General features: G+C 52.3%; 2 protein-coding genes across 4 annotated transcripts; both read left to right on the top strand.

Moving 5' to 3' along the window:
* The first annotated feature begins 1,007 nt into the window (after positions 1–1,007).
* On the top strand, positions 1,008–13,335 carry NATD1 (N-acetyltransferase domain containing 1). Of its 2 annotated transcripts, XR_012631177.1 has the most exons (4): positions 1,008–1,281; positions 9,010–9,128; positions 9,944–11,353; positions 12,186–13,335. XR_012631177.1 is itself a non-coding variant. In XM_074886192.1 (3 exons), the coding sequence occupies exons 1-3, from the start codon at positions 1,185–1,187 to the stop codon at positions 10,058–10,060; spliced, it is 333 nt and encodes a 110-aa protein (XP_074742293.1). In that variant the 5' UTR covers positions 1,008–1,184; the 3' UTR covers positions 10,061–13,335. The 2 variants fall into 2 exon arrangements, 1 of the variants encoding a protein (XP_074742293.1); XM_074886192.1 differs by having other exon boundaries at positions 9,944–13,335.
* Positions 13,336–16,109: 2,774 nt separating this feature from the next.
* On the top strand, positions 16,110–25,172 carry TMEM11 (transmembrane protein 11). 2 transcript variants are annotated; one of them, XM_074886458.1, is made up of 2 exons: positions 16,110–16,232; positions 24,263–25,172. In XM_074886458.1, the coding sequence occupies exons 1-2, from the start codon at positions 16,168–16,170 to the stop codon at positions 24,777–24,779; spliced, it is 582 nt and encodes a 193-aa protein (XP_074742559.1). In that variant the 5' UTR covers positions 16,110–16,167; the 3' UTR covers positions 24,780–25,172. The 2 variants fall into 2 exon arrangements, with proteins under 2 accessions (XP_074742559.1, XP_074742558.1); XM_074886457.1 differs by lacking the exon at positions 16,110–16,232 and adding an exon at positions 18,597–21,728.
* The last annotated feature ends 626 nt before the right edge of the window (positions 25,173–25,798 follow it).

The following is a 25,798-nucleotide window of genomic DNA, read 5'->3' as shown; positions in this document are numbered from 1 at the left end:
GGGCCTGCTCTGGGGTGGGGGGCAGAGCACGACATGGGGGCTGTGACCTGGGGCTGCGACCTCAGTGTCAGTGCAGGCCACCAGCACAGCACCAGTGCACCAGTCCTGTGTGCTGGTTCAATACAGAATCACAGAATCATCAAGGTTGGAAAAGACCTTGAAGATCCTCCAGTCCAACCATGAACCTCACACTGACCGTTCCCAACTCCACCAGATCCCTCAGCGCTGGCTCAACCCGACTCTTCAACCCCTCCAGGGATGGGGACTCCCCCCCTGCCCTGGGCAGCCCATTCCAACGCCCAACAACCCCTTCTGCAAAGAAATCCTTCCTAAGAGCCAGTCTGACCCTGCCCTGGCACAGCTTGAGGCCATTCCCTCTTGTCCTGGCGCTGGTTCCTTGGTTCAAGAGACTCATCCCCCCTCTCCGCACCCTCCTTTCAGGGAGTTGTAGAGGGCCATGAGGTCTCCCCTCAGCCTCCTCTTCTCCAGACTAAACCCCCCCAGTTCCCTCAGCCGCTCCCCATCAGACCTGTGCTCCAGACCCTGCACCAGCTCCGTTGCCCTTCTCTGGACACGCTCGAGTCATTCAATGGCCTTTTTGGAGTGAGGGGCCCAAAACTGAACCCACTCATCGAGGTGCGGCCTCACCAGTGCCGAGTACAGGGGTAAGATCCCTTCCCTGTCCCTGCTGGCCACGCTAGTGCTGATACAAGCCAGGATGCCATTGGCCTTCTAATACCATTGGCAGTACCAGTGCGCCCCAGTGCAGGACCAGTAAACCAGTACAGGATCAGCACACCAGTGCAGCACCAGTACAGGACACTAGGCCCACACGGGCACCAGGTGAGCCCGTGGCCGCCCGCGCGGGGGCGCCGGGGCCCGCCGCTGAGGCCGGGCGGGGTGGGGGGTGTCGGTGGTGCGCGGCCCCTTTAAGAGCCGGGCGGCCGTACCAAAACAAAACGGCGGCGCAGCCATTGGCTGCCGCGCGGGCACGTGGCGCCCAGCTGGTTTCCTGCGGCCGCGCGCCGGTGCCCTCCCCGCGGCACCCGCCGCCCCGGCCCGGCCCCGCTGCCGCTGCTCCCGCCTCCCCTCACGCCGCTTCCACGTACAACCCACCCCCGGTGCCGCCGCCCTCGGGATTCCGGGGTGGGAACTTGGGGCTCCGTGTGGCCTCCGGCCCGGCCATGGCGCACTCGGCACCGCTCGGCCTCCTGGAGCAGGGCTGCCCCATCCAGGTGGAGCACGATCGGAAGCGGCGGCAGTTCACCGTGCGGCTGAACGGTAAGGGACGGGGTCTGACACCCTCCTCGGTACCTCCCCTGCTCCGCCCTCCCCACGGTTCTACCTTCCAGGGGGGTCCCAGCCCTCTTCTCCCCCGTTTCTCCCCGTGCCGCTGCCCCCCCCTACCCTAGCACCGTCCCCTGTACGCTCCGCCCTGCCACCATGTCCGTGTTTGTCCGTCGTCGTCCCCCCCCCCCGGTACTCTCTGACCCCCTCCGTACCTTCCCCAGTACCCCTAGTTCCTGCTGCTGCCCCCCCATCCATCCTGCCCCTCTCTAAAAGCTTGGCCCAGGAGGTCTTGGAGCCCCATGCTGGCATGGGCAGGTTTGGGAGGGGGGGGCTAGCTTGCCCCCCCCAGGAGCAGGTGCCTTTGGACAATGTGGAGGTGCTGCGCCAGGTCGGTGTTGGGGACATGGCTCAGTGTGGGAGCTGCTCAGTGGCTCTTCTGGGGGGATTCTGGCAGAGGAGCCCCTTGGGGGATGTGAGCGGCCCACCCGGGTGCTGTGGGTGCTTGGCACCTGATTCAGGAGCACCCACAGCACGGAGCCAAGCTGCCACCGGTCTGGTGATGTGGTGACCCCCCGACAGATCTGTTACGTATTGGGTGGAGCGAACAAAAATGTAGGTGCTGCTAAAATTCCTCTATGGCATACTGATTCTTTTCCAGCCATCCTCTTCAGTTAATCCCAAATATTCAGTGATCCAAATGTCTCTTCTTTGTCTGTCTTGCTGAGAACAACTCTGGGGAAAACAGGCTGCCTCGCTGCCCTACAGAAATTGAAGGGTACATGCCTCTTTAAAAAAATGAATAAAATGGGTAGTTCAGAAATTACACAGACTGTAGAAGGCATCCTCAGTAAAACAACAGGAATAGTCTGGATTTTATTTTAGATTCTTCTTCCCCCCCACCCCATTTTCATTTCAACCACTAATTACAAAGTGCAAGCTGGAGGCTCAGCAGTGGTGGAGCAAGGAAGGAGGAGACGTGCGTGCTGGGTGCGGAGAAAACAATTTCACCAACTGCTTATTTCAAACAGAGAGAGATCAAACAAGGTTCCAGGTGACGGGTCCCTACTACCATCACGAGAGCTGTAACGCAATGTTGTCGCCGTCGGCAAAGTTTGTACACACACAGAAGAGAGGGGAGAGCTAAGGACCAACGGTTATTAGGGAAATGTAATCTTTTTATCGTGGTTTGCTGAATAAAACCTCTGCCACCCACATCGTGAGCCAGGTAGCGTTTGGCGGCTGAGTGGGGATGAGTTGGGTCTGGAGAGGGTGAACTTCGAGGGTGGGAGTCGTGTGTGAATCAGCACAGAACCTCCTGCTTCAGGAGGGGACCGCCATGGCTCAGGGAAGCCTCCCTGGCGTTGTAGGTGGATCCCCGTGATCAGGGTTGGATTTTTTTCTGGGAGTTCAGGAAGACTGAACCCTCTTTTGTGAGTTCAGCACCAGCCACATAAGGAAGCTGAGCTGAGCAGCGTCCTGGTTTGATGGTATTCCTGCTGCTGGGCTGACTAACGTCCATGCGGAGCGGATGATCCGTCTCTCCTTCTTGTTAGGCCTGTGATGATAACAGCCAAGCCCTGGAAGGTGGTCAGAAGATAACCATCTCTGTGGGAGTGCGTGGCAGGGTGTTTATTTCCTGGGCTGCTCTCTTCATCACTCCCACTCCTGGCACGATGAGCGTCAGTGGTGCTGAATGCTTCAGCAGATTTTCCCTGCTGCACGCAAGTGAACGTCAAGAAACGGGTCAGGCACAGATTTTGGCATCAATGTGACCTGTGTGTCCCTCTGAGAGCACTTTTGTCCTGTGTTACTGCACTGTGGGGGCAATGAACAGCAGCCTGCGGGGTAAACCAGCAGCTTGCCAGTGAGCTTCAGGGTCAGCTTGTCTCTGGTGTCTGGGTCCTGATTTCAGCTAGATGTTGAGTGTGGGTGATGCTCTGGGAGAACACAGGTGCATTTGGCTCATGGACCAAGGAGCCAGGCTTTGCTCATCTCTAGTAACAGCTGGTCTCTGGGCTGATGGCTTGGTGGTTTATGGTAGCATGATGCTGGGTGGAAAACTTTCTGTGGTGATATTTTTATGGAAATCCCCGTAGCAAGAGGCCTGAGACTCTATGAAAGCTGTGAACTAGTTGTGAAAGTGTGTGTTTTCAGCATCATCCTGTGTTTGCCTCTGTGCACCCGCGTAACCTGTGTTGGGACTCCCCCCTCGTACACAGGAAAGATGAATTGCATTTGGTATTTTCTGGGTTGCTCTTTCCCTTCTCTGCCCTCATTGCTGCACATGGCTGCTAAAACTCTGATAGAATGAGATGCTTCACTTTAACACATTCCCTTTTCCCTTGTATCCCAAATGCAGAAGCATTGTGAAGCTGAAAGTAAGGCTGATTATAACCAGAGCTCACCAAGCTTCATTATCCCTCTGAGAGGAGGGTAGAAAGAAGCCCAACTGGATTCATAATGGGTTAAGATGTGACTAACAGCACGAGCCAGCCAGAAGCCTCCTCATTCAGCGACTGTGTTGGAAAACAACTGTTTGTCAAAGCTAAAAACTTCCATGGGAATCATATAGGCCGGTTTCGTCAGGAATACTTGGGGTTTTTCTTTTGGATCCGAGATGAAATTTCTGGTCAAAACAAGAAACCCAAAGAGACCCTCCACCCCAAAGTAGTCGGCCCATCAGTCCAGCTGCTGGCACAACTGCTTGGGGCAGGGGGACAACACTTTTAGCAGTGGCCTCTTTGACTTCTTGATGGCCATCAAACACCTCAGGCTCTGTGGTTGGGAGATGGGGTCACCGCACACACCGAGCGGCTCCGGTTCCTTGGGGATGCACAGGCTTCTTGCACACCTGTGCTCCCATTCATTCGACGCATGGGTGCAGCAAGCCACACTTCCCAAACCTCCTGCTCCTCCCAGCTGGGTTTGGGCAGGATCCAGTCGCTGGAAGCTCTTGCTTTGCCCGTGCTGATCTGAGTCTCAGCAGCTCCTTGTCAGGAGTCCAGGCTCAGGTTTATTAGGAAAACTGGAGCAGGTTGTGCCTTGGTGCTTTCCTCCCTGCTTTCCAGGATGGGCAGATGTTCTTCAGGAGGGGAAAGCTGCCAAGTTTGCACTGGGGAGGAAGGGATCTGGTCGCTGGACTCTGCATCAAGATGTCCCCGCTCTTCCCCCGCGCCGCAGTCGTTTTGAGAGAGCTCCTAAACAGGAAACTGCTTCAGACCAGAGTGTCCCCCCCTGCTGCTGCTCCTACAAGCAAGGGCCCCTCCGTGACGGTTGCACCGTCTCCGCTCGGCTCCGTCTGTTGTACTCTGTTGTGTTTTCTCTCCGTAGTAACGTGCCAGTGGCTCTCTGGGGAGTCAGGCCAGCCCGTGGCATGCAGCAAGCTCCGGCCTGGGATGCACGAGCAACTCGGGGCGTCTCGTCCTCTTGGCTCACCCCACGCACAGCTTTCGGTAGCCACCTTTTGGCTCAGCAGCCAGAAGAGCCGAGCTGCTGCCTGCCTCAGCTTTCCTGGGTCTGAGAGCAGGAAGTGCGGCTGGAGTCTGTTCTTTTCCCCCTTGCTCTCAGGGAATGGCTTTGCAGCAGTGCCCCAAGGAAGCTGGAGCTCAGGGGCTGCCTCCAAAGGCTGATGAGTGTAGAAATTGGCCTGCAGGCAGCCAGCCAGCCCTCGCCAGGCCCCTGCCCTGCTCCGGACCCGGGTGCACAATGGTGTATTGTGGGCTAGGGCCGACACAGAGGAACAGGGAAAAGGCCTCGGGCTGGAGGGACGGGTCCTGCTGTGCTGCCAGTGCTGCAGCATCCCCTCACCAGGCAGTGCGTGCCCTGGGAGAGGGGGTCAGCGAAGGATGAAGTGGAGCAGAGTGCCTGAGTCTTCCCGGATGCCTGCCCTGTCCCTTCCTCAGCTCAGGGCTGGGGCTGGACTTGCTGCTTGTTCCCCCAAGGCTTATGGGTTGCCTGGCCTGGGGATCTGTGTCTGGCGGTGCAACTGAGCCTGTGGTGCCGAGACCTCATCTGCTGCCCAAAGCCGTCTGCCCTGCTTAGGTGGAAGCTCCATGCCACTGGTCCTGGTGGAAACCCTCCATGGAGAGCAAGTCTAGACATGGTCCCTCACCCACCTCCTGGCAAAGCTTCCCCTTCTGCGTGCACCCTGCGATTCGAGGGAGGGAGGGCTGGGGACCAGCTGTGCTGCCATTGCTGCCATTTTTATCGCGGAGCCTCCTCTTGCTCCTCTTTCTTGTTGTGCTGATTTGCATTGACTCAGACTTCCTTGCTCGCCATGGCCTCGAAGCCGAGGCACAGTGCAGGGGAGTGTTTGCGAGTCAAACACCACAATCAGGCTCATGGGGCACTGCTCAGTCTGGCCGAGACCTGAGCATGTTTTGCCAAGCTCTGCCTGCGCAGGCTGGTAAAATCCCTGCCCCAAAGTCTAAAGGGATGAGACAGGCGGGAAGCCGGCTTGCGGTGTCCCTCTTATGCCATGTTTTGGTGTGGTTTCTGCTTGTGTGCCCTCTCTTTGCGGGGGATTGCAACAAGCTGAGGTTGGGCTGCTCCTGTGAGGGGTCAACGCTGCTTCCAGCACCCCCAGCTTTGTCATGTTTCCTTTGCTGAGAGCAGCCCCCCATGTCCAAGGTATCACGTAGCAGCAAGGCTGTTTACTTCCAGCGAGGTGTCTCCTTCCAGCCCCAGAGAGGCTTTTTAGTGGGAAAATGAGGGTTACACCTGGAGCTGCTCATGGAGACCCCAGGAACAGTCCTGATTTGGGGGTACAGCATGCTTCACCCTGCTTTTCCCAGAGGCTCTGGGCCCTGTGAGGATGGTGCGGGGAGGATGCGCAGAGCAGCTGGTTTTGAAGGAAACAGGCTTTCTGCTGCCTGGTCCTTCCCCTCCCTTTGAGCCGTTGGCCACCTTCAGCCTTGCTCAGCCGAGGAAGGGGGATCTTGATCTCCAGGAGAGGCTGTTCCTGCAGGACCTGTGCTGTGAGCTGGCGTTGCTGCGGATGCAGGGCTGCCACCAGGACACAGTCCGACAGTGTGAGAATCCGGGTGGGATACCGTCTGAAATCCTTCGGATACCGGCTTGTTTCTCCTTTGTTGATCAGGGCTTTTTCCCACCTCCAGCCCCCATGCCAGTGCAGTCCTGTGTCCAGCCGTGCCCAGTGTACGGGTTTGATTTGGCACGTTCTTGCCCAGAGGGGCTGCAGGGGATGTTTGTGGTGACCTTTAAGTGTCACCCCTCAGCTCTGGCTGTCCCCTGCCATCAGCTCCTCTTGCAGTCCAGGTGCTTGGTTTGTGGCTCTGCATCACCCACCATCCCGCAGCAGGGAGCTGGAGACAAGGGACTGGGAGATGCTCAGTGTAGCCCAGTCCAGCCCCGGGGCTGTGCGGGAGTGGGGACGCAACAGCGATCTCCTCCTGAGCCATCGAAAAACAAACCCTGTGGCACGAGTGTCCCTGATTTCATGTGCTGGGTGGCTCAGAGTCCTGTCACCAAGGTGGGCACATACAGATGCATTTATGTACTTGGCTGAACCAGGATGTTTTTCTGAACTGGGACTGATTTCCCACAGCACTGGCTCTCTCTGCAGAGTTGGTTGTAAAATCCTTTGGGTTCTGCATGTGTTTGTCTGTACACTGGCAGCACCCTGCAGCTCCCGTCCTGGCTGGGGTTTTGTGGTGCTGCTGTGACACAGCCAGTAACAAGGGAAAGTCTGTCTAGGGCAGATCTGAGATTCTTCAAACACTGCATCATCTTCTGCTTTAAAATGTGTTTTTGTGGGTGATACTTCTATACTGATCATATACATATAAATATAATGTATAAAAGTGTGTTTTAAAAAAAACTACAAACTTTTGCTCTGTCATCACTTGGAGAAGGATTTAATTTTGAACTTATCAAAGCTTCAGGCAGAGTCTATGGAAAGTTTTGGCCTGGGAGGAGAGCAGAGTGGAAGGGCTGGCACAAAGCCACTGTTACAAGAGCGTTTTACAGCCTTCAGTGCTGCCAGCTCTGCCGACAGCACCTCTAAGAGAGCTGCCACCGAATGTGTCACTTCTGATGCGAGGGTGAGGGCACCCAGCTTTGCCTGTGCCCCAACCTGGTCAGACTGTCTCTGGAGTGAGACAGGTCTGTGCTGCTGGGGAAGAGCTGGGCTTGCAGCTGCTCTCTTGGCTTTTTTTGGATGCCTGGATCCACACAGGGAAATGCTGCAGTTCTTCCTTTTTTTCCCGCAAAGATTTGCAGCTGTAAAATGGGGCTATATGTTCTCATCTGCACTGGTCTTGGTAATGGGGAAGAGGCGAGCACCCCTTCAGCTCCTTCCCCACCCCGTTACCTCTGCCCGTCCCAGTGGTTCACCCCAAACCCTCCATCCTGAGACGGAGGGGGGGATCTGGGATCTGTAGGGAGACTAAAAGAGCTTGGCTTTTTGGTGAACAAGAGGCTGACAGGGGTGGGACTGATGCCTGTAATACTCAGGGGGGATGGCAGGGAGGGAAATTATTTATGTCCACCCAAGAATAATGTTGGCACAAGAACAAGCGGGTAGAAACCAGCAGGAATAAGCTCGGGCTGGAAATGTGAAGGTTTCCATCCAATGTAGGAAGACTGAGTCTCTGCTTAAAAGGAGCAGGAACAAAAACTTGAGCTGCTTCTCTTGAAACACAAAATTCAAATGGGCTCATTTCTAGTGTCTCTCAAATACAGGGTTAAGGCAAACTGGGCTGTTGTCAGCTGAAATGCAATAAAATAAAGCGTATTGAGCTCAGCTATAAAGCATATAGTAAATGCAGGTGAACCTTGGGGCCCTTCACCCTCCAATAACCGTTGGAGGGAAAGGAAGGGTTTCCATTGTTTTAATTGAGTTTGTCTCTTTGATTGGAAGCTTGCATTTCTGAAACTCCCTTTTAAATACAGAAACCCTCTAGAAATGAAATGTTTGCTTTTGCATTGAAGTCAGAAGCTCAGGTTCTGCAGATGAAGCCAGAGGGGTGTTATTAGCTCTCCTCTGATTTACATGTGTGCTGAAACTTCTTTTTTTTCTTGTAACTGAACCACTGTGAAAAAGGTCAGGGTGTTGCAACAGGAAGCCTGTGTGTGTGTGTGCATGTAAATGTATGTGCACAAACTGCCTCGCACACCTGTGTGCGCTTTCCTGTGTGTTTGTGGGATTTCTCTCTCCCAGCATCTTCCCCCAAAATGTGTCTATCCAAATGCTGCAGCACCAGGCCAAGGAGTCTTGTCCTGTTTTATATGCCACGACAAAAACTCTGTGCTGTAGAGAGCAAGGAATTGGCTGTTACCTGGGTCGGCTTAGTCCTGTTTTCCCCTCTCCTTTTTGCTCTCTCCCCCTCCATCAACACATGTCACCCCTCCTGCCAGCTGCTTTCCTACCCTAAACGTGTTGTGTTGGCATATCAGCGATTCAGGTCTGGGTAGAAAACTTGCCCCTGGTCCAGGAGCTTGGAAAGGACAAGCAGACCTGCCTCTGCTCACACCTTGGGAGGAAGCACAAGGACATCCAAGTGTCACCAAAAGCAAAGTCTCCCACCCAGCACCACAGCCGTTCCCATGGGCGCGAGGGCTGTCGTAGCAGTCCCAAAGCTGCCCGTTGCCCATCCCCTTCTGAGGGCTCCCCAGTGAACGGCTCCATCCCACAGCAGGTCGGGAGCCCAGGACTCCCCAGGGTTGTCCCAAGCCTCACCCTTCTCTCACATCCCCCAGGTTGCCATGACAAGGCGGTGCTGCTCTATGAGTATGTGGGGAAGCGGATCGTGGACTTGCAGCACACGGAAGTACCAGATGCCTATCGAGGGAGAGGAATAGCCAAGCACCTCGCGAAGGTACAGCCCCAGCCACCCCGGCTCCCCTGGGCAGAAGCTGTCGCTGTCCCAGCTGCAGCTGGAGACCCTGGCTGAAGCAAGGCTGCGTTGCAGTGGCGTTGCACGCGTTCCCCACGGGAACTGTCCCTGCTCCGATGGGAGATAGGGGCGGCTGGCGGGGCAGATGGAAATCCGTGTTCAGATATTCCTATTTCTGGCAGCGAGAGGGGCTGGGTGAGTGCCAGCACGTCCAGCCGCTCGCCCAGGCTCAGCCCTTTCCTCTTCACAGCGAACAGCCCTCGTGTCACCTTGCAGGGTCTGATGCTCTGCCTCTCCTGGGGGCTGGACCCCCTCATCTCAAAGCTTCAAGGTTCTCGTGAGCCCTTCTCCTGCCTTGGGCCCTGCTTTTGAGGCCCACAGCCAGGCAGGGAGAGCTGAGGAGCTGCGAGCATAGTGGTGGTGGGGACTGCGGGGTGACGCTTTGGGGTTACAGCTGCTCCCTGGCCCTGTAAGCCAGGGCAAATGGGTGACAAAAGTGGCCTTCACATGATGTGGCTGGGTTACCTGTGGTGCAGCATCCACCAGGCTGGATGTGTTGAGGGTTACCCAGGGCGGTGGGGGGATCCCTGCACACCTCTGGTTAAACTGGGGATGCTGCAGCAGGATGGCTGTGGTCTCCCCCCAGCCCCCTCCCTCCTCTGCCTCGCACAGGGCAACTTGCTCTGTCCCCCAGCTGCATGTGGGGTATGGGAGTCTGGATCCCTGTGAGGCTTCAGAGAGGATTTTAGACTGGGGGTGCTGGTTGTAACCCATCTGTCCTCTCCGGTTGGTTGCAGGCAGCCCTGGACTTCGTGGTGGAGGAGGACCTGAAAGCTCACCTGACATGCTGGTACATTCAGAAATACGTCAAGGAGAACCCGCTGCCGCAGTACCTGGAACACTTGCAGCCTTAAGGCAGGACTGCTCTGACACCAGCGCGCCTGTCCCTGACTGTTCATCGCGGCCTTCGCTTCTCTGCGGTCTCAGGAAACCCCCCTCCTACACTCACAATTCCCATTTTTTTTAAAGCGCGTCCATGTGGTGTGTGAGTGTGGGCACGACCTCCTCCTCTCTGCCCATGTGTGAGCATGGCTATGGCCCTTGGGCCGGGCTGGCTCTGGGCACATGTGGTGCCCCCTCAGTGCTCTTCCCAAGCCAGGGGTTGGAAGAGGATGATTTTTCCACCAAGCTCCATCACAAGACCAGGGGATGACTCGCTCTGCACCTCATCCTCTCCCCTCTGCTTGGCGACAGCTGTGAACTTGCTGGGGGATGTTGGTTAGGGGTGGTTGCGGGGTACCAGCCCCCCTTTCCTCCCAGCAGCTTGGGGAGATGATGTGGATTAAGCCTTGTGGGACAGAGGGAAGTGCTGGAGGAGCCCCAGCTCTGTGGCAGGTTCATCCCCTGCAGCATCTGTTGGGCACCGAGCCGTGCCCAAGCCCACGCAGGGCTCAGACGAGAACGTGTGGGCCGTGGTGGCACGTCAGGGGCTTTGCTGCACTGGCTGTGGAGACACTGGGACGGTGACAGCTTCGAGCCTAGAGACAGGAGCCTTGTGAGGAGCAGGCTGCGGCCGAGCGTGTGCAGCATGAGTGCGCAGAGGAAAAAAGGCAGCCGAGTTGCAGACGCTGCTCCCTGGAGAATCCAGCTCCTGCCCAGCCTCTGTACGTAGCCCCAGCGTGGCATTCCTGTCTCCGCTCCCTGCTATCGGTGTTGACTGTGCTGGGGTGGACACAGCCTGCCCAGGAGGAGAGCGCCAGCCCCCACAGCCAGTCCTGGCCTAAGCGATGAGGGGACATCCCCTGCTTTTGCAGGCACCGGGGTGGTTTCCTGCAGCTGAAGAGGAAGGCTCCCCTCCATCTCCCTTGACTCCAGCTCTGCGACCTGGATCATGAGGCCTGAGCCATCATCGCATCCTGAGAGCAACGGGGGTGAGGCCTGCAGGACCTGCTCCTGGCCTGTTGCCAGGGCTCCATGCTAGAGCCTTTGCGTGGATGCTGATCGCTTCTCCTGACAGCCTTTGGAAAGGAGCCCTGGCTCAGGGCATTACCCGTCTGCTCACTGGCCTCCTTGCAGCTCCCAGCCCAGGGTGCTGGCAGCATCGTGGGGTCCTCAGCCAGCAGCAGGAACACCCTCGTGGTGTGCTGTTACCTCCACGGATGATGACCCTGTAACCCAGCTCAGCGTTGCCACAGTTGGATGTAGAGGTAACACCATGATGGCAGGGCACTGCTTAGTTCTGGCTTGCTGCCTGTCCTGCCTTGCCCAGGCTTTTCTAGGCCTGAGTTTAGATCCCAGAGCATCTTTCCCCATGCTCTTGGGATTTTGCAGTGTCCTAGGCGTGGGGGAGCCGGTGCTGCCAGCATACCAGCCCTGAGCAGCTGCTGGGGGCTGCAGTCAGGCAGAACAAGATAAAGAGCCTTTCACCTGGAGGCCAAATCCAGACCTAGCTTATCTCTCAGCAGGGACTAAAGTTTACAATCTGTGCCACGGACCGAATGAAGCCCCGGTCAAGAGGCAGCTCAGCCCTCTCCCAGAGCCCTGTGCAAAGTCCATGGCGGCAAAGGCAAAAGCTCCTACAACCTTCTATCCTGGTTGGGTTGGTCAGAGATGGAGACCATGTGCCTGAGCTCAGCCGGGGAGGCCCTGAGCTGTTCCTCCTGGCCACTGGCTCAAGGCGAAGCCCTGCAGCCTGCCTGTCCTTTTGGGCTGCCCACCGCTGACATAACACAGCCCTCTGCCTGCAGGCTTGAGTAAAATCTCCCAAACTCCATCCGTGCCCTGCCACACCGCAGGCTGTGACACCCCTGCCTGTGTCCTCCAGCTTGTGCTGCTCAGGAAAGGCATCGGGCTCAGCCCTGCCGCTGCCTCACGTTTCTGCCCTCTTGCTGCTTATTTCAGCCTGACTGCGACCTTCAGGATGGCTTAGAGGGACTGGGAAAGGGTCACAGGTAACGAACTAAAGAAAAAGGGCTGGAGAAGAAATCTGGGCTGCTAAATGTTCACTTTTTAACATGCAAAACACACTTCAACATCTAGTTACAGGAGCAAGGCTGGCTCTGTTACCGCCAAGTGATGACAGAACTGTCCCTGCTCTTGATCCCAAGATGAAGCTGAACTGTCTCCTCTCTTGCAAGCCAAGACACCGTCATATCTTTGTCACAGCAGATCTGGGTGCTTGGAAGAGATGTGTGCCTGGTTGCCTCGTGGGAGCAATAGCGTGAGCCCAGCTCTGCAAGCCTCTGCCCTGGTTCTGTGCTCATTTCCGCTGTGTGACAGTTCCCAGAAGTACCTCGTCATGTCCGCTGCATGAGTGGCTTACTGGAGGGTGTGCTCCAGCAGTGTCCCAGCGTCCAAGCCTGGCTCTGGAGCCCTTTGTGCTGCTCTGGCAGGAACCTCGTGCTTCCCGGCACTGGATCACAAGTGGCGATTGCTGCCTTAAATCAGGCACAGCACACGGTTTTGCTGCTGCTTCCCTTCGAGGTGCTACAATCCCTCTGGTGTCTGACCTGACAGAGACATATGCCAGTGTCTGTGCCAACTGTTTCACTGCTGTACTCATCCTCTGCCCGGCCTTCCCCTTCCCTGTGGTCTTTGATGTCAGCCAATAGCAATACCCACAGGTCACCAGCGATGCCACGGTCCACGGTGCTCCTGTCATCTGGCACTGCCAGGCAGGAGATGGCTTGGGGTCCCTTGGTGTTGGGCAGCCCTTCCTCCTGCCTCTCCACCAGCTGCCCTTTCCCACCTGGTTTCTGCAGGAAGGAACTTTGAGTCCGGTGCTGCCCCTTGGTGCTGACTAAGCCTGGAGGAGTTGGGAATCCTGGACTCTCTCTGGCAGCAGGACTGTGGAAGTGGTTTGATTGAACATTGAGGTCCTCAGACCCATTTGAACTACAGACCTTGGCGGGTGGGGAAATGCAGATTGCTGTCAAACCTTCTTCCACATCACCCAACTTGAAACACCCCCTCCCTTGTCCACTTTCCAGCGTTGTCTTCCTCTGTCCAAGGTTTCCATTCTGTTGAATTCGGTGGTTACGATGTGCCTTTCCTTCTCAGGACCTGTTACAAATGACCTTTCTGCTTTTGTTTATGTCTAACATTTATCTTTATCCCTCCCTCTGTCATACTATAAAACATGAACATAATGCATGGAATACAATACAATAAAAAGTGTGGCATAACTGCCCCGCAGTGGTTTGCTGTGCCGTGCTTGGTGGGAGACAGGAGGAGGTGCCTGCAGAACCAGGAGACCTTGGCCATCCCCAGCTCTGGCACTGCTGGGCTGGGTCGCTTCAACAGGGAGCCCATTTCATGGGTCCTGTCAAACAACTCTGCTCTCTGTTCCACGTCCAGGGTATGATTTTTGCTGTCTTGTTGCTGCATATTCATTTTCTACATAAATGTAAACAGTCACCTTCTCATCCCCAAAAAACACATCCTCTAACACATCTCTTGAACAGTAACTACCATGTATCTGTCAGCATCTTGGAGAAGGTGAGAGAGAAGGCAGAAGCTGGCAGATCTGCACGTTGGTGTACTTAGCATCTGCTTTCCTACTGCCTAACCTTCCCTTCCAAAAAATGGAGAAAATACTACTTCTCTCCCTCATGAGGAAGAGGATCCTGTGCAAGAAGAAGCCCATTCAGGTGCTGAGGATGATGGAGGGTCTGTAAGACCCTTACTGGGTTCAGGAGTTGGTGCCAGGCCTGGTGTTGGCCATGGCTCCCTGTGACTTGCAGACAGCCACTCATGTCTTTTCATCACCTAACCTGGACTCCACCTGCACCACCCTTCTCCCATCATGGAGCACCTCGGAGCCAGATCCCAAGTGAAATCAATAGGGAGCCATGGGCTGAAGCTACTGAATTTTCTTTGAGGTCATCAGGCTGGCTGAGCTTGTGATGAGTGCGCAGAGCTTGGGGTGAGTGGGATCACAACTGGTTCCTCTCCTTTGCCGGCTGAGCCGCCCCTGCTCATGCTCACCAGTCCTGCCCTGAGATTTCAGGCCAAACAGTCTTCAGGAGTTGTCCTACAAATGCAGCTTCTCATGAGCAGGCACTTAATGCTTATGTTTGTTGGTTTAAGTTGTTTGAAGACATTAAGGCATGAAAATGTTTAAATAGCCAGCCGGTGGAGTTGTTCCCTGCTGTGCTTGTCCAGAGCAAGGCGGGCAGGCAGGTGACTCAGAGGAACACAAGCTGCTTCCCTCCTGGAGCCAGCGCTCCTCAGCCTTGGGAGCACAGCCCCAGCCCTCAAGCTCCCAGCACAGCATTTATGTCGCTTCCTGAAGCTGGGTGCAAGCTCCAGAGGGTGAGTCCGGAGTTTCAATAGCTGAAAATGCCAGGGCTGGGGGGGGGTGGGGGTGGTGGGGAGAAGGGGCACAGCTTATTTACAGTTATGATTTGATCCAACATGACAAGTGACAAATGGCCCCTGGGCTGCAATTTGAGCAGGCAGGAGCGTGGGTTTTGCTGCTCCCGAGAGACAGCACGTTAGGTTTGGGTTATAGCACGAAGCCAGGCTGTTGCTGGTAACACGCTCTGTTTACATTCCACATTCCAGACAGTCCAATGCTCCGGCCCGTCCCAGCAATGCCGCCGCTCAGCCACACTCTGCCAGGCTGGGCACGCTTCCCAAACGCCTCCTGTTCATGCAAATGCACCGTTTACCTCCACTGAAACAACTGACCCCCAAATTATGGCTGAAAAAGCGGGGTACATGAGGGCCCTGCAGTCTGGAAGAGCAGCCTCGCAATGCCTGGGAAGGCAGAGGCAGCCATGGGTTTGTCCTCTTTAGTTACATTACATCACTTGGAAATAACGTTGTCAAAAAGAGGCTTTTTCTAGGAATGGGAGTTGCAAAAACAACAGCCACGCTCTTCTGACATGCACTGCCAGGCTGGAGGAGGGCTAGTGGTACTCTCTGATGGGTGCTGGAAGCCAAGGACAGCTGACAGCGCAGTGCATCTCCAAGAGAGGGGGGCTGCTGAGCAGGGAGCTGCTGTTTCTTAAGGGAAAACTAATTCCTGAGAAAAAGGCTCCTCTCCTGGGAGGAGCCAGAACCGGGAACTGGAGAGGCACAACGATACCGGATATAGGCCATCCAAGCACCCTGGCACAGGTCCCCTTAGGTGACCCTGCTGTGCTGGGAGGTGGCCCCGGCGCTGGAAGCGGAGGACTGAGTGGGTCCTGGGACACCCCCACAAACCCTTCAGCATCGACTGCTGCTGGATCTCCAGGAGCTGGGAAACCTGTGACAGCAGCAAACCTGCATTTCGTTTCTTAGTGAAGCGTTTGGCTATAAACTGTTATTCCTTCTCAGAGATGCAGCAGTGGTGGAGCATCCCATGCCCTGCTCCTCTTTCAGAGCCGATTAAAGGGGCTAAATTTACCCCAACAGAGCCCAGTCTCTCTTCCCCAGGGAGGTGCTGCTCTGAGGAGGTCCACCATTCCTCCTATGCCTGCGAAGGGAAATCATGTATTTCGTTCCGAGTAGGAAAACAAGGCAACGCTCAGGCTCTGGAGGACTGTTGAACCTCAGCAAGGGCTGACTCCCCTCCTCTCCACAGCCGCTTCCACAGCCCAAACCAGGGCGCTTCGCCCGCGGCAGAGGCCGCACCCCCCCCTCATGGCGGGGCCGCGGGGCAGGCCGGGACTCACGGCCACGCTCCTCCCACGGCCGGCCCGCTCCCGTCGGAAGAGACCGGGAGCAGGGGCCGAGCCAAGGGCTGCGGGGCTGCTCTGCCCGCCGCTGGTGACAGGAGGCCGTGGCTGAGACCGCATCGGCGCTCCCGCCCTGCTCCTCACCCGGCCCCACACCCGCCGAGGGGACTACGCGTCCCAGAGGCACCCGCGGCCGAGCCCTGGCGCGGGGCACTCTGGGATTTGTAGTCCGCGCATGGGGCGGCCCCCGCACACGAGGTGGTCCCGGCGGCCCTCGCGCACTACATTTCCCGTCAGGCACCGCGGCGGGCCCGGGATGCGCTGGCGAAGACATTTGCGAGTCGAGAGTCTCCAAGATGGCGGCGTGGGGAAGGAGGCGCGCTGGCCCCGGTAGCACCAACAGCGGTGGCGGCCGGGAGAGGTGAGATGCGGCTGGGGTGGGGGGTGTGGGGTTACCGGGACACCTCAGATGGGGAGGGAGCAGGAGGAAGTGGGCTGCAGCCGCCCGGGGCTCTCCGCGACCCTAGGGCAAGGGCGGGGGCCCCACTGAGGGGAGCGTGGCCAGGCAGGGCGGGTGAGGGGACGCGGCCCCGCTGAGGTGGGGCTGGGGCGGAGGGGCTCGCCGGCACCGGCGGTCTCCCGCTGTGGGCGGGCGCGGGGAGGGGGCCGTGCGGCGGGCTGGGGCCGGGGAAGGTCAGCGCGGCCCGCAGGGTGGCGGTGGCGGCGGCCGCAGCTCTTCCCGCCGCGGGGATGCGGCGCTCGGGGTTGGGGTGGAGGAGGGCCAGCCCTGGGGAGGCTCCTTCCACGGCTATTTATAAAGGTGGTAAGGGCAGCGGCGAGTCCTCCAGGGTGACCTCCTTCTGCGGGCGGCCGCGGCGGCCCCGGCCGCTCCGGGGGTCAGCGCGGACCCGCTGCGCTCCCCCGATCCGTGGGGCCGGGGCGGGCGGGGGTTGCCGTCTCGGTGCTCGCAGAGAGCTCTGTAACGCGCTCTCTTTGCCTCTGTCAGGACGGAGGAGCAGCTAGGACGTGCTGGAGGTATCCATAGAGTAGCTGTAGAAGTTTGGGAATCGTAACTTTAAAACAGGAAAAAGAGACAGAGGAAAATCTTGTTGAGCGACTTCAAAATCTGTATGCACAGTTCTTTACCTACTTCAAATGTCTAGTTAAATCCTGTATTTCCTTACGTTGGCATTTTCCCTGTTTTGCCCCGGGGCTGACTGATGTAACCAGCAGCTGCTGAAAGTGGCTCCATTTTTATTGTGAGGAGTTTTCTTTTGTCCTGCTGCCTTACCTAAAGACTCTTAATATCTGTCTTAGTTTTTGCTGTGCCTTTTGCTTCATTTTGTTCCCTTGCTGCAATTCAACAATATTCTTTTTGGTGGTGTTGAATCTACATAGCCAAGGAGAACGAGCCACAAGTAGCCCTTAAAATTCTGGCGCTAATGTGAGTTGCAGGAATGCTGTCTGTGTTCAGGGAATTTAAAAGTAATTGAACTGGAAGAGCCGATGGAATTACTGCATCAGTGTAGTTTATATAAACAACTAAGAATACCACAGAGCTCAGTGGCATAGTGGTAAAGCTGTCTGCCCCCAGTGCTGGCATCTACCCCAGTGTTGAGCACATGAGGTGTGGAGTTTTCATGCGGTAGACCTGTCCTCCCAGCAGAAGTGAAGAAAAAAAAAAAATGCAAAAGATCACTTAACTTCAATGAAAATTATTCTGCCAGGGTGGAAACTGATGCAGACTTGAAAGTGAGTTGTTACCTTGTAATGTAATCTGTGAACAATACAATAATCTAATTGTAGTTTGCAGTGATTTTTTTAAAATTATGATTAATCTTACAATCAAAAATACTTATTCATAAACACGAGTTACTTCATGAACCTGCTGCGTGTATTATTTTTCCTTTGCTGATGAGAAGTATATAACTAAGTGTAAGAAAGCACAGAAGTGACATAGCAGAACAAATACACCATTGACCAGCATTTCACAATCTCTATCGAAAGATGGTGGTTCTCCCAGGTGTCATCCCGTATGAACGTGACAAAAGATCATACTTCTGATAGGTGTCGGGTGATGTCAGCTAGGTACTGCTTCTTCCTTGCAATTCTGGAGCTGGAGATATGCATGACTGGGCCTTGGCCTCCCCGTCGGTGTGTAATTCTAAATCACACCAACTGATCTTGTTTGGCTGCCAGCAATGCAAGTTGTGTAAAAGGCAGTGCTGGCAGACCTGACATCATCAAATGATGACATATATGCTTTTTATACAGTGAGTACAGTTTTCTTACACTGGGCAGGATTCTTGTCCAAAGACACATTCCTTTGAACTGAATTTGCTAATCCAGTTTTCCTCATAAATGAACTACTTGAAGGAGTTTTTACAGTTGTCAGCCAGCTAGTCTAAAAGGCATCTGTGTGTTGAGAGGTGATGCGAGGAGACTCAGTAGTGAATAAAATACTGTTTGCTAAGAGACTAGACCAGCTTTCATTTAAAAAAAAAAAAAGTCCAGCAACTCTTATGTGGAGATTGTATCCCTTCATAAATGACTTTGTTGATACAGAGAAGTCTGTAATTGGTCAAAAAGTGGTTTCCTCAGTAGAACTAAATGTAAGGACATGAATTTCAAAGGATGTTGGCTGTGAACTCCAGCTGGCGCTCTGGTGGTAAAATAATAAGGTTAAACAAAATAACCCAAACCACTGAAGAGACCCAACTAAATATTTGTTTTTCTTCATTCTGGATAGACTCTTTAATGGAGACTGTCTAAAGAGAATTGTTAATCTGTAGACCAAAACAACTTTTTTATACAGAACAGACAGTGAATTGTACTTAGTGTTTTTGTATAAAATTCAGCACGATGACCGCCAGAACACAAGACAGAATGCCATTTGTTCCCCCGGGAGATGTTCTAACAAACTCTAGAAAGAACAGCTTTAATGTCATCACCACTGCTTGTATTGGTTTCTCTGCGCCCTTAAAGAGGTCTCTCCTTTCCCTACCTGCACTGCTCAGATTTCTGGTACTCTGTTTGCTTACAGCAATGATTGACCTGTTTCCATTAGTCTGGCTAATCATTAGTTGACTTAAAATTGACACCTCTTTTTGCTCTGGTGGCTGGAGTTTTTTGTAATGGTCGGGTGATGTTTTTCTTTGTGTTGTCTTCCCTTCCCGAGGCTACTTGAAGCTTTTTACCTGTGTTCTCGTGTTCTCTTTCCTATTTGCATTTAAGGTATATCTTTTGAATGGAAGTCTTGCTTTATTGCTACAACTTCCCTGTTCTTCCTCTGATTTAATGCATCCACTCACAACCTGTTGAGAACGGCCTTTAAGAAGCCATAGGCCTGACAGCTGTGACCGATGGGCTGAGACTGGTAGATTGTGTGGATGTTCAGCAGAGAATCAAGTCGTCGGGTGCTTAAGCTCGGATCTATTAGTACTTTCTGTACATGATATCCTGGAGCTTTCCTGAGTAAAAGACACTGTTGAATATGACTGAGGTGGAGTATTTCCACTGAGAATGAAAGCCAGGCCACAGCTAATCATGCCTTAATCTTGAAATTAAATTAAATTTCAAGGAGGATTTATGTTGGGGGAGGGAAGTTTAGTTGTTTAATTTGTTATGCCTTGGCTTTACTGACTTGCTCAAGCTTAGTTAGATGCTAATAATGACCCCAGACACTCTGCTTTGGCCATCTGTAATGTCCTTTTCCTGAAGTTCACTTGTGCAGCCAGCATGAAGTCCCTCTGCACTGCTAAACTAGATTTTGTGTGTGTGTGTGCTGCTTGTGACAGGTGTTACCACACTGCTGCAAGCCTCTCCTTTTTTTTTTTTTTTTAATTAATAATCAGACTGGTCTTCATTTACAGTTCATCTGAATGTAGGTTTGGTGCTCCAAGCAATACTGTTGTCCAGGAACATTCTTCTTTAAACAAAACCAAAACCCAAACCAAAAAACAACACCAAACTTGACCTACATGTTATGGGAGGGGTTTTGAAAGAACTTTTTTTGCACAGAACTCTACCTGTGCTTTGTGCAACTTGAGATTGTTTCTAATTGTGATTCTGAACGTTTTGCAGAACTGAGATAGTTGGATGACTTGAAACCCTCACCAAAAGTCTATCTGGCAGATTGAGGAACACCTTTAGGCTGAGGGCAGCATGCTCGTGAGGCTCAGATGTTCTCCCCTGCAAGTGGACAGTGGTGGAAGGATGCTGGGGTTTCTTCCAGGATGTTGTCATCTGCCCTGTTTTCAGGACTCTGTTCATTTGTTTCTCTCTTTGCCAGTTGGCACCTGACAAAACTTAAGGTCTTTTCACGTTGAGTGGCATTGTACCTCCTCCTTAGGAGAGTATTTATTTGTTCATCCATACAGACTATCCAGTTGAAACTTAGATTTAACAGACAGGCTGCTGTTTTCAGGAGGCAGCTCAGAGACTGCTTCCAAGCTGGAGGCAGAGAAATGGAGCGGCTTTGAGGGCTGTGACTGGGAAACCGCTGGAGTTGCTATTGTTCAGCCCTGCAGCACCCCTCTCCTGGTGCTCTCTGATATTCCCATGTTAGGAAGATAATCCAAATGTAATTTGAAGCTGCCCTATAGCTAAGACAGTCACTTCTGCCCCTCCTGCTGGTGGTAGCTCTGTTAACAACTGATTCCTTATTTATAACTTCAGCAATACCCAAATTTTACACCAGTGATTTTACATTATTTTCATCTTGCTGTGTTGAATAGTTGAGAGTACTGTCACATTCCCCCATCTGTGCATGCAATTGTCACCAGGAATCGGACATTTAAAAATTCTCAGGTATAGAATGCATGAAGCTCCAATAGAATAAACTATTTGGCTATAAGGCCCAGAACTGTTCTTACAGAACAGCTGTACGACTTTTTAACTTAGTCCTTTTTGGGGGGGTGGGGAGACAGGTCCTGGAAAATCATTTGACTGAATAATATTTACAACTGCTTTTAGGTTCTGGTCTGTCCAGCAATTAGCATGCTGGGCTTCTGAACATGTGGTAGCGGTTTATGGCTTTTGGAACTGGATCCCCTCTGACACTGGTTATTTACTATTCTTTTAAGTAAAATGGAATTTATGTAAAATCACCACACTTGATACCCAGTGGATGCCAGCTTGGAGTTGATTGCACAGCTCTGCATTTTTGTTTGTCATTGCTGGGGCGTGGGGGACGAGCTCCAAAAGGCAAGCTCCATAGCCTCCAGTGTTTGAGCAAATCCAGTTGCTTTGACGGGGTTTGTTCATGTGCAGCTGCTGTGTTCAATTGAAAGGCTGCGTCAGGAGAGATTGCCTCTGTGGATTGAGGTCCTCGGGCCTACTCTGCATGCCAGCAAGATCTAAAACATTCTCAAGCCCACGTATCTCATCTGTGTCTCTTTCTATATCGTCTGAAAACAAACCAGTTTTCAGCTTTCCATCCTCCAGAGGCAGCCAGTTCTTGCGTGAAAATAATACGTGATAAACCCCACTTCCTCTGTACGAGAACCGGAGGCTTTCTGCTTGCGTTGCTGACTCTTCATGTGTCCTATTGTTTGAGCAGCTAATTTTTTATTCTTTGTCCTTTGTTTTTGGATTGCCCATTTTGCCATTTGCAGCTTCAGCACTGATAGAGATTTATTCCCATATTAGAGGACTAATTGGGAGAAATGGCGTAGTTAAGGGGCCAGACTCTATCAGGAATTAAGCCTTTGTGCAGTTTATTTCCCAGTGAGGTTTTTCAACAGAACGTATTTTAAGATCTGCTTGTTTTGGCTTAGGAGGATTGTGCTTTTCTTGACTTCATTGTTATAAAACCCCAGAGCCTGGCAAGCCAAGAGATTCCAGAAGAGATGGACAGTACTGCCTCTGGCCAGAGTCTGCTGGATTCCTGCTCTCTGACAGGCGGCTGTTGCTTGTGGTACGGCTCTGTGTGTGTAAGTTATGGTGAAAGGAAAAACAGGATATCCAGAGTTAAGAACAGGCAGGATCAGAGTGAGGAGAAATGTGTCTGATAGGTTAGTGCCACCTGTCCTGATGCTGAGCCTGGAGAAATCCCCTGTAATGTAGTTACTTGGCTTAATTTCTAGAGTGAGAAGCCCAGTTCCCCATGGCTCTGGTACAGGCAGAGAAGAAATGGGCTTGCTTCACCCTTGTTTTCCTGGCGATGGCAGGGAGGTCCTAGGGTGACTAGGCTATTGTGCTGTTCCTAAGCCTCTGCAGAGTTCTTAGTTGAATTTGGATTCTCCTTCTCTGTTTTGCAGACTGATGCTGCATGCTCCTAGGTGTTTCAGAACTCTGAAAATGCTCCTTGGTAGGAAATACTAATTTTATCTGGAGGATTGTGTTAGCACTGGGTCAGCTTCCAGCTTGGAAATGCCTTTCAGCAATAGCTTATCCCTGAAGTCATTATGCCTTAGCAAGTGGTTTCACATAGTCATTGGTGGTGTTTTACAGAGTTACCTTAAGTCTCAGCATGTCTTCTGTCATGAAATTGGAATTTTTGATTTGGAAGAAGCTACACTTGGTACAGTTGTCATCAGGAAAAAAATTCTTGGCAGAAGCTGTTACCAGCTGTGTCTTTAATGTATCGGTGTAACACCTGGTTAACTGGCTCTGTTAGAAACTCCTTAATGTTAGCTGATACTTAGTTATATTAGAGATGTAGTGCTCTGTAACATTTTTATATAGGTGCTGTCCTTCAAAATTTTTCTTTAGATACTTACCAATTCACTACAGAATGTCAGAGCCCACCACAACTGTGCTGAAAGAGTTAATTGTAACTTTCCAAACAACCTCTGACAAGAAGGTGGCCTTAAAGATGCCCCTGGTGTACACAACATTCAGGTGGATTTTTATTTTTCTTTCTATCCATGAACAGGCCAAGGGGGAAATGAACTGCTGAGAACTCAGTAACTAGCTTGTAAGTTGAGTTTTCCTTGTAGTTTATATAAATTCTGGCTAGACTTTTAATGAAACTGCTTATTACTCTGCTTTGAGAAAGGCTGGTGCGTCTCGGGTCCTGCTGTTTGATACGTTTGCTGCTGTTCACAAAAACAGCTACTTCTGGCAACAGCTTGTAATTTAACAATATTCTTGATTACAGATGGCCACTGCACGATACCCTTTGCAGCGTGAATGGAGCTGCACATTAAGGGTAATGTCTGGTAACACAGCAGCTTGCGAATGTGTATTTTTCTCCCTTATTTTCCAGTGCACGCACATAAGTACCATTGTACTCATGGAGCAAAAAGTGCTAGTTTCATTCTCCATCTCAGCAGTGTCTTGCCTCCCAACGTCAGGAGGGTCTAAATGCTGTTGGGATGAGGTGGTTTTGTCTGCTGTGATTAGGTCAAATATGTGTGCAATTTGTTCTCTTTCTGCTAAAGGAATCTGCTAGATATTTTTATCCTTGAGAGGCCACATGCTCAGTTTTGCTCTGGTTAAGCACAAGTATGTCAGAAACAGTTATTTCTTCTCCTTAGAAGGGAGGATTTTGCCTTGTTCTAATGAATAGGGTTTTTTTATTCTTCGTAAGCGCAGGTAAATGGTCAGAATCCTATTTTTTGGCAGTCTTACATTAATGGAGCTGCCGCGAAGGTGATGTGTGTGAAGAGGGTGGGGAGGATGTGGAAATTGATGTGACTTCAGGCAACTAAAATCTGCTCCTCAAATGGGGGATGTACCAGTCTTGTGAACCCCCTGTCAGTAGGGAGCGTGCTCCAAGGTAAAGCCAGCAGCTCTTTCCTCACTGTTAAAGCCTGCCTGGGTTAAAAAAAATGTTCCTTTCTTGCTTTGCTGCATCCTATTTCAGAAGATGGAGTGAACCATTCTGTAACAGAGTGCTCTGCCACCTTTTTCACCTTCATTTCTGTGGATTTACTAGGTTGGGTTTACTATGGAGGACTAAACAGCAAGCTACATCAGTGGCGAGGAGGTAGTTATTGTGGGGAGAAGGCAAACGTTCATCTGAAAATGCTTCCTCTCTTAAAACCTTCCAGTGCAACTTGCCCTCTTGATGGATGAGCTGCCAGTTTTATTTTCTGTGCAAGCTCCTGAAGTCTGTGTGGTTCATTCACTGATGTGGTGCGGCCGCACAGGTGTGACACCTCCAGTGTCCCTAGAGAAACTGCTTGGGTATCAGGGTGAGGAAACAGTCTGGGATTGTTAACAAGATCTTGTTTTCTCAAAATGTTCTAGCTCCTCCAAGTTAGGAAAAGGCAAGGAAAAAGACGTTGCCTTATTTTGGGATGATTTCATGTACGGCAGGTATAATTAGCTGATCTGAAATGAATCTTGAATTCAAAAAGCTGCTTGTTGTTGAACAGAGGCAGTGACTGACCTTGAGGGGTTGCCCTCACTTCGGACGTTTTTCTCTCCTGTTCTCACAGCTTGGGTGGGTGAAAAGTCTGTTTTTAAGCTCTGTAGTTTTAATTCTGTGTTTCCTCTTAACAGGGTCACCTTGTCCTCCACGGACTGTTACATCGTGCATGAGATCTACAATGGAGAGAATGCTCAGGACCAGTTTGAGTACGAGCTGGAGCAGGCCCTGGAAGCGCAGTACAAATACATAGTGATAGAGCCCACTCGCATTGGGGACGAGACGGCCCGCTGGATCACTGTTGGGAACTGCCTGCACAAGACGGCCGTGCTAGCGGGCACCACCTGTCTCTTCACCCCTCTGGCACTTCCAGTAGATTATTCTCACTACATCTCCCTGCCTGCTGGTGTGCTGAGCGTGGCTTGCTGCACCCTCTATGGTATCTCTTGGCAATTTGATCCCTGTTGCAAGTACCAAGTAGAGTACGATGCCTATAAACTTTCCCGCCTGCCCCTGCATACGCTCACCTCCTCCACTCCGGTGGTGCTGGTGAGGAAGGACGACCTGCACAGAAAGAGACTGCACAACACGATAGCACTCGCGGCCCTGGTGTACTGTGTAAAGAAGATCTATGAACTCTATGCTGTATGACTTCAGCAGGGAAGAGAGAAACCCACAAAGACAAGTGTATTAAGACTCCCACAGTAACATTTTGTTTTTCCTCTTTGAGAAGCAGTGGAGACTGGGAAGGAGTTGGTTTAATAGAGCTGTTATTTTTAAAATAACACATCACTGGTGCACCAAGGTTTTTCAGTTCTTCGTTACACTTAAGATGTGGATGTGTGGTGACTTGAGAGGTGTATGTTAGGCCATGGGAGTCCTATCCAGCAGTGGAATGTCGATGAAAGAAAGCTATAGAAAGAGGGGGTGTGAGAGCTTCTTTTTTTTTTTTTTTTTTTGGAAACATTTAAGTATGTTTAATTGTATTACACAGAACCAGCCAGAAGTTATCATTGACCATTAAAGGATGAGAATTTCAAATGCTTTTGCTCTCTTGTTACTGTTATCATAGTCCCCTTTTATAGTGTGATTCCAGGGGATGGAGGCTTTGCGATGAGAACTCCAGCAGTGTGATAACTATTTATGCAGGCTCACACGCAGCCCTTGTATTCCTCTTGTCCATTGCACAGCACCCATGTTACTTCACAGCAGCCGTCTGTTGAAGGAGTAGCTGTAGAGTGTTGCTTTCCCTCTTGCTTGACTAGTTGTGTTTCTTGGAAGAGGCTTACTTGTTACCTCACTGTTTATATCTTTTTGGTAATTAAACATTGATGGTTGGGGCTAGAGGTGTGCGAATCCTCTGCTGCCCTGCCACCTCCTGCCATTACTTCTCTGCACAATGGAGGGAACACTCTTTAAGTTTCCAGCTACAAACACATTCTGCTCAGTTCACATACGAGTTTTCTGATGTGGATGCCCCTCCACGGGAGGGCGTTGTGCCACGTGCAGCCGAGCACTGCCGAGGTGGGAGTCCTGCTGTCTTTCTTACCTTCGTGTTTTGTTGCTGCTGCTCGACGGCTGTGCCCTGATGGCGCAATTCCACTGCTCTTGCTCGGAACACGCGTTTCTGGAGCTGCCGGCTACTGCTGTGAGGCGTCCGCGTGATTGTG

Source organism: Strix uralensis, chromosome 16 (assembly GCF_047716275.1).
Source record: "Strix uralensis isolate ZFMK-TIS-50842 chromosome 16, bStrUra1, whole genome shotgun sequence".
Taxonomy (NCBI): domain Eukaryota; kingdom Metazoa; phylum Chordata; class Aves; order Strigiformes; family Strigidae; genus Strix; species Strix uralensis.
Note: the sequence above shows the minus strand (reverse complement) of the source record. Positions and strands in the feature narration are given on the sequence as shown.